The 7797-nt window shown below is 42.8% G+C and overlaps 1 protein-coding gene across 3 annotated transcripts in view; it reads right to left on the bottom strand.

Annotated features, from left to right (window-relative positions):
* Positions 1-972: 972 nt before the first annotated feature.
* AGBL4 (AGBL carboxypeptidase 4) overlaps positions 973-7797 on the bottom strand; it is a 3151866-nt gene continuing 3145041 nt past the window's right edge. For all 3 annotated transcript variants that reach the window (XM_073593575.1, XM_073593577.1, XM_073593576.1), the window contains one exon: positions 973-1199. In XM_073593575.1, the coding sequence (XP_073449676.1) occupies positions 1091-1199 (109 nt within the window). In that variant the 3' untranslated portion in view covers positions 973-1090. The remainder of the gene's footprint in view (positions 1200-7797) is intronic.

Genomic DNA, 7797 nt, shown 5'->3' with positions numbered 1-7797 from the left:
TACATCCCACCTTTACATAACAGTGCCCCCCTTTACAGTGCAGTCCCATTTAAAACACAGTGTCCCCTCTACATTACATCCCGCCTTGACATAACAGTACCCCCTTTACATTACATCCCACCTTGACATAACAGTACCCCCTTTACATTACATCCCACCTTTACATAACAGTGCCCCCTTTACAGTGCAGTCCCCTTTATATCACAGTGCCCCCTTAACATTACTTCCCACCTATACATATCAGTGCCCCCCCCCCTTTACAGCGCAGTCCCCTTTATATCACAGTGCACCCTTTAAATTACATCCCACCTTTACATAACAGTGCCCCCTTTACAGTGCAGTTCCCTTTATATCAGTGTGCCCCCTTTACATTACATCCCACCTTTACATAACAGTGCCCCCTTTACAGTGCAGTCCACTTTATATCACAACCCCCCTTTACATTACAGTGCTCCCTTTACAGAGCAGTCCCCGTTACATTAATGTAAAGTGGAGTGTACTGTAAAGGGGCACTCTGATGTAAAGGGGCACTGTAATGTAAAGGGGGGCTGTGAGCTGAAGGGGAACTGAGGACACTGATATAAAGGGGGGGGGGGCTGCGCTGTAAAGGAGGGCTGAGGACAGACTCTGTGAATAACCCCCCCCAGTCCCTGGGAAAATGGGCTGCTGTAAAACCGGTCCTTTGTGCCAAAAGGTTGGGGACTGCTGTTCTTTGGGACTAAACTACTCAATAATGTCTTCGAATGTCACTTTGTTCTTCAGTTGAAACAGTTATGCTCTTTACCCTAGTTAGTAATTTTGCACACCTCCACAAGAGCACTAAAGGCGATGCAGAGGAAGCCTCTGGGACCCTGAAGAACCACCAGCTACTGTATAGTCCAGATTCTGACCCTGTAATTGCAAGAAAATGAAATAAAATAGCAAAGAACCTTGATGTTTTTTTGGAAAGTGACACAAAGCAAGATCTTATACGTATATATTTTTTATTTTTTTTTTATTTTTTTTTAAATGCTGACAATGAAAAAGAAACCCACTTGAAAACAACATGTAAAAGTAATGGAACTTTTTTTTCCCTCTGCGGATCCTGGGTCTATGTAGATTTAGCATGCTCCCTGCTGCTTGTCGAAGTCTTGCGAGTTTTCCCCGTGCCTCTAGCGCTGTTCTGACTTATTCCGGTAGCAGCTGGTGGCTTCTCTCTGCTGAAGCAAGCAGAAAACACTCCGTAAGGAGCAAGCAGCTGTGTGCTAGATAGTGAAAATAACCAAATTGCATTTTTTTTACTTTGAACAGAATCTGTCATACAACCACAGTTCAGGTAGCCATTTTGTCAGCTCAATTGATAGCGGAACTAGCACTGCATCAGCCCAAAGGAATGCTGTAAAGACTGAAGTAAAGAGACTTCTGCAAGTTATTTCAAGATTTTGAAGGAACTGAAACTGCTAACCTCCTTTAACCACTTAAGCCCCGGACCAATTGGCTGGCCAAAGACCAGAGCACTTTTTGCGATTCGGCACTGCGCCACTTTAAGTGACAATTGCGCGGACGTGCGACGTTGCTCCCAAACAAAATTGATGTCCTTTTTTTCTCCACAAATAGAGCTTTCTTTTGGTGGTATTTTATCACCTCTGCGGTTTTTATTTTTTGCGCTATAAACAAACATAGAGCGACAATTTTGAAAAAAAGCATTATTTTTTACTTTTTGCTATAATACAATATCCCCAAAAAAACCATTTTTTTTCCTCAGTTTAGGCCGATACGTATTCTTCTACATATTTTTGGTAAAAAAAAATTGCAATAAGCGTTTATTGATTGGTTTGCGCAAAAGTTATAGCGTCTAGAAAATAGTTAATAATAATAATAATAATAGTTAATATTTTATTTTTTAATAGTATTGGTGGCGATCTGCAATTTTTATCATGACTGTGACATTATGGCGGACACATCGGACAATTTTGACACATTTTTTGGCACCATTGTCATTTTTACAGTGATCAGTGCTATAAAATTGCACTGATTACTGTAAAAATGACACTGGCAGTGAAGGGTTTAACCACTAGCTGGCTAGAAAGGGGTTAAGTGTGTCCTAGGGAGTGATTCTAACTGTTAGGGGGCGTGGCTATGAGTGACACGTCACTGATCACTGCTCCCAATCACAGGGAGCTATGATCAGTGACAGTGTCACTAGGCAGAACGGGGAGATGCTTGTTTACATCGAGTCCGCGGGACCCGCGATCCTACTCACGGAGCTCGCGGCAGGGTTGCGAGCGTGCGCCACCGACGCACGCGCGACCACACAGCGGCAAATTCAAAGGGAAGTACAGGTACGCCCATTTGCATAGCCGTGACATCCTGCCGACGTATATGTACATGCGGCGGTCAGCAAGTGGTTAAGAACATTCATTTCCTGGCCCTCTCTGCCTGCAGTACTTGCATGCAGATGAAAGCAGAACTGGTGGGTGAGTTCTTACCAGGGCTTTTTTTCTCAAACAATAGGTGCTGGAACTCAACCACGACCCCCCAAAACCGCTCCCCTACACACACCCTCCAAATCACATCAAATAGTGGGTGAAGTCATATTTCACAAACAGTAGAAGGGTCATAAAGGGGCATTAAATATCAGGATTGCATTACATACAGAGTGCAGTGTTCATGGGGGTTACACACAGAGTGCAGAGATGTCACTTGTAAAAACAGAAACCAGACTTCTGTGTCTACAAGTGATTGTGGTGAACAGGCACCAAAGGGTCTAAGCCAGAGGTGGTGGAACTGAGTTCCACCAAGTTCCCCCTGAAAAAAAGCCCTGGTTCTTACCATAATGTGCAAGTATGCCATAATGTGCACAGTATACTTGTACATTTGGGCACAGTTGCCCCCTCGAGCAAGGCACACATTTGCTACATGCTAGTGCAGGGTTAAAGCAGGTGTTGGGAAGGTGATACAACTCCTTGTAGCATGTGAAATGCTCTCTGAAGAGTGAACCAAATGCCAATTGCACTTCCGAGAAAATTACATATGTGACATACAGTATATTTACAATGTATTGTAAATATGTCACATATATCATTTTTTTTCTAAATATATTGGAAATATATTTCTCTTCTATATGGGATAGCATGCCCAAGTAGGACACAACCATCCGACAAGTGTTGAATGCTGAAAACGCTGACAGAGGCTGCAGTGCTGGAACAGAGTGGAGACCGAAGACCTTGGATCCTGGAGGTGTTAGTATAGGAGGGAGTTCCATTTGCTTTTGTTTAGGGACCTGATAAGGTCTTTTTAAATAAAATTTTTAAATAAAATTCCATTTTTCATTCAAGCTCAGTGGAGCAGCAGTGATATTATTTCTACAGTTTACAGTGATGAAAACAAAACACTAGGCAACTTTTACTCTAATTCCAAATGAATACATACAAGTGTACAAATAAAAAGGTATATATTGCATATATAATGTAACCTGATGTTATATCCTGATTTTCTTATATTCTTCATTTCTTTTCAAGCACAGCCTCTCCAGACTTTACGCATAATTGCTGAGATGCTAATATGCTCTTTCTGTAATCTTTCTTTCCTGCTGGTTGTATTTGTGTTGGGTTCTTTTGCACACACATATAATAATCACTGATTTTACCAAGTGAAATTGTAAAACCATAACCTGTATTTATGCCAGAGCTGCGCATATGTACAAAATGTGCCGCCAGCGGCGATGCGGGAACGCGACGTGCTGCAGGGAGACATTCGGGCTACTGTTGTTCTCAGGAAAACATAACACATGGCGACCGTAGATTCTGATTACTAACTGCTTGACAGGGTAATTGTAGCAAAATTATATTTTTGTAAGCACTCAGCAGGAGACTGTCCGAGGCGTTCAGTCGCTATGGATTCTTTAATGGACACTTTTTGCTGAACCTATGCTTTGTGTCAAACAGAAATGCTCCTCTCTGATGACAGCCAGATCGAAAGCTCTGCTGATATGTAACGGGCGACGGTAGGTGGAAGATGGCATCCTGTAATTATTCTAAGAGTGACATGGGGAGGCATGTGGACACCCATGTAATTAGCCTTTAATCTGTAATGACTTATTTTAATGGAATTTTATGTCTGTGAAAACTCACATTTAATGTTTTGATTTTTTTTTAAAGGGCGATGTCTAGAAATATTTGCATTAAATCAACTTGTTCAAAACATGTCCTTAAATGCCATGAGCAGAGCAAGAATTTTAGGTCCCTTAGCAAAATCACAGGTAAAATAGTTAAAGCAGGCTTTCCAGCACTGCTCCAATCACTTCCTGCTTTCACAGGAAAAACTGAGGACAGAGAAGCCATAGGCTCCTGCTGCTGTCAGTCAAACTTCTTTCAGGAGGGAGCTGGGGGCATGGCTTACTGGTGCTGTGTATGTCTATGGACTCACGCAGCCCAGCCTGGGACTGCACACATGAGTGCCTTCTTAGAACTCAGGCTTGCTAAAGAGGCACCCAGAGTAGCTGACAGAGCTGGCAATAGATCACCAGAAGAAGAGGTAAGGGACCTCTCTGTGTAATATAGTTGAACAGAGCAGGTAACTATTACTTGTTTTTTTTGTTTTGGTTTTTAAGACCAGGCCTTTTCTGGAACGTTAACTCACAAGTTAAAATTATTATTTTTTGCTAGAAAATTACTTAGAACCCCCAAACATATATATATTTTTTAGCAGAGACCCTAGAAAATAAAATGGCGATCGTTGCAATATTTTATGTCACATCATATTTGTGCAGTGGTCTTACAAGCGCAATTTTCTTTGGAAAAAAAATACACTTTTTTTTTAAATTACTAAAACAAAACAAAACAATAAAGTTAGTCTAATTTTTTTGTATAATGTGAACGATGATGTTACGTTGAGTAAATTGATAAGACCATCCCACAATATACGGACCCCTGGCTGTCATTCACATTCTCCCTGTTGCTTGTGCGCTGTTCTGACGGACATAGCTTTCTTTTCATTTTTGAGTTATGTTCTTTGTCTTTATGGGTAGAGCATCAACATTTGGGGTCAGTATGCTCAGCTGTGTTTTTACTGTTTCAATTTTAAAATATATTTAGAATGTATATAAAATACATGTATATGTTTTTATGCATATTATGTATTTCTGCATTTCCCTGATGTTATACATTCTGTTATCATAGATATAAGCTACATTTTGTTTTTCCAAATGCTTTGGACGTTCTGTCTGTCTGACAAAGCTCTGGGCTTTTCCTTGCAGCTGGTTTCCACCTCTGTTCCCAATATTTGTGTTTGTTGCTTATATCCCCATGTTCATGTTGCTATATATTATCAATGTGTAATAAATTTTGAATATTTTTTTACCGTCAAACTGTTTGTGGCCCGGTTTAAAGTCCCAATCTGAGGAATTCATGTTTTGACTCTATGTATCAGGGATGTGGTCCACAATCAGTTTAAGCAATTAGTTGTGGTAGAGGGTCTCTTTAAAGTAAATAGATACCTAACATGTCATTTTTTAACATTTGCGCACGCTCGTGGAATGGCAACAATCTACAGTACTTAACATTTTTTACAGGTTACCTGTTTAGTGTTACAGAGGAGGTCTAGTGCTAGAATTATTGCTATCACTCTAACGATCACAGGAATAGCTCACATGTGTGGTTTGAGCACCGTTTACATATGTAGGTGCAATTTATGTATGTGTTCGATCTGCGCGCAAGCTCGAAGGTAGAAGTCGCTTTAAATTTTTTTTTTCTTATTTTACTATTTATTTTTTATTTTTACACTGTCCTTGAATTTTTAATAGAGTTGAGTGGTGGCCATCTTGCCCTCACTCGACTTCCTGCCATCGCTCCAGCAGATCCGATTGTTTCCCCCTCTCCCACCGCCTTTAAAAGTGATCTTGCAGCTAGCTGCTGCCATAAGAACGGTATTTAGCGTCAAAGTAATGATGTATATGTACTGTGGGTGGTCATCAAGTGAGTAAACAAATATATATAGCCTGAAAATATTTGACCAGACAAGGATAATTTTGATGCAGTTGGCCAGCTTGGTTGTTTTACAAGGTGATCGCTTCATAGTCAAAACCTCCAGCAGCACTAAATGCCCGTTCAAAAAAGCACGCTGGATGCAGGGCAGTCCAGCAGCTCAATAACATACTGGGCAAGTTATGGCCAGTGGTCTATTCTCACGACCCAGTAAGCCAGTGGATCGTTGACTGGAAATCTCTCTATCTCTCTTTTTGCCGCTAGATAAGCGTTCACCATGTGATGCAGATGCTGCCGATGGGATGTTGAAGCTGACAGCCCTGGGCAGCGAGGACTAAATAAATTCAGAAATGCATCACTTAGGTGGCCGCCTTCTCCACTGCTCCTCTCTTGACCAACAGAAGCCGCAAAACTACGTTTTCTAGGACACTGTAACCTACCAGAGCCGGGAAAAGCGATAAACTCCTCTTTAAGGTGTCCTCAAGAGATTTCATCTTCTGCACTCTCTGTGGGGACGGGATGAGTTCTGAGACTTTCCCCTTATAACAGTGGTCAAGGAGGATTTCCAACCAGTAAGTGATCCTTTCCCTTTACGCCACGTATTCTTGGGTCCTTTCACAGACTTTGAAAGATGAGGGAGCCCATGCACTGCAAATTTGCGGAGGCAGGAGAAGCAGATTTCTCGGGGTCACTGAGGATTACAGTATCTGGAACTGCCTCCTCTCAGCCACGTACTATTCCCAAGGGTTCTGGGGATGGAAAACCATCTCTTACTGTTTGACGGATGTCTTCATCTGCTTTAATGTCTCAGAAACTGCCAGAATTCTCCTCCTCCTCTCTCTCCTCTTGTGTGTTCTGTGGCATAGGAACAATGGTGTCTGCATAAAGTGGGCCTTGAGAGGAAAAGAAGTACTCCTCCTCATCCCGCTGCTCTGCCTCCAGTGCCCTGTCCATAATGCCACGCAGAGTCTGCTCTAGCAGGAACACAACAGGGATTGTGTCACTGATGCATGCATTGTCATGGCTCACCATTATTGTGGTCTCCTCAAACGGTGACAGTACAGTGAATGCATCTTTTATGAGCAGCCATTGGCATGGGGACAGGGTCAGCCGGCCTGAGCCTGTCGTTGTGCCATACTCACACAGACACTCGTTGACAGCCCTCTGCTGCACGTGCAGCCGCTGCAGCATTGCCAAAGTCGAGTTCCACCTGATAGGCATGTCACAAATCAGGCGGTTTACAGGCAGGTGGAATTCCTGCTGAATTTCAGCCAACCGAGCTCTGGCTGTGTATGATCGTCTAAAATGGCTACAGACTCTTCTGGCCGGCTTTAGTAGATCTTGAAACCCTGGGTACCTATTTAGGAAATGCTGCACCACCAAATAGAAAACATGTGCCAGGCATGGCAAATGTGTCAACTTTCCCTGTCTAAGGGCAGGCAGAAGATTTGAGCCATTATCGCACACCACCATTCCTGGCTCCAGCTGGTGTGGTGTGAACCACCTCTGGTCCTGTCCCTGCAGAGCTGCAAGAATCTCTGCTCCGGTGTGGTCCCTGTCCCCTAGACACACCAGCTGAAGCACTGGATGGCACCTTTTAGCCTGACTCCTTGAATAGCCCTTTGAACGCTTGGGGGGTATTTGAGGTTCATAGGACAATTCAGCAGAGGAGGGCATGGAGGAGGAGGGGGGGGTGTAGAGCTGACAAATCTCACATCATCACCAGGGCCGGAATGGGAATAAAAACCAGCCCTGGAAATAATTTCATACCAGCCCCATAGCATTTTTATACCAGCCCAACCGCATAACATTGTTATTTTCTTGTTCACAAAAG

Source organism: Aquarana catesbeiana, linkage group LG07, assembly GCF_042186555.1.
Source record: "Aquarana catesbeiana isolate 2022-GZ linkage group LG07, ASM4218655v1, whole genome shotgun sequence".
Taxonomy (NCBI): Eukaryota; Metazoa; Chordata; class Amphibia; order Anura; family Ranidae; genus Aquarana; species Aquarana catesbeiana.
Note: the sequence above shows the minus strand (reverse complement) of the source record. Positions and strands in the feature narration are given on the sequence as shown.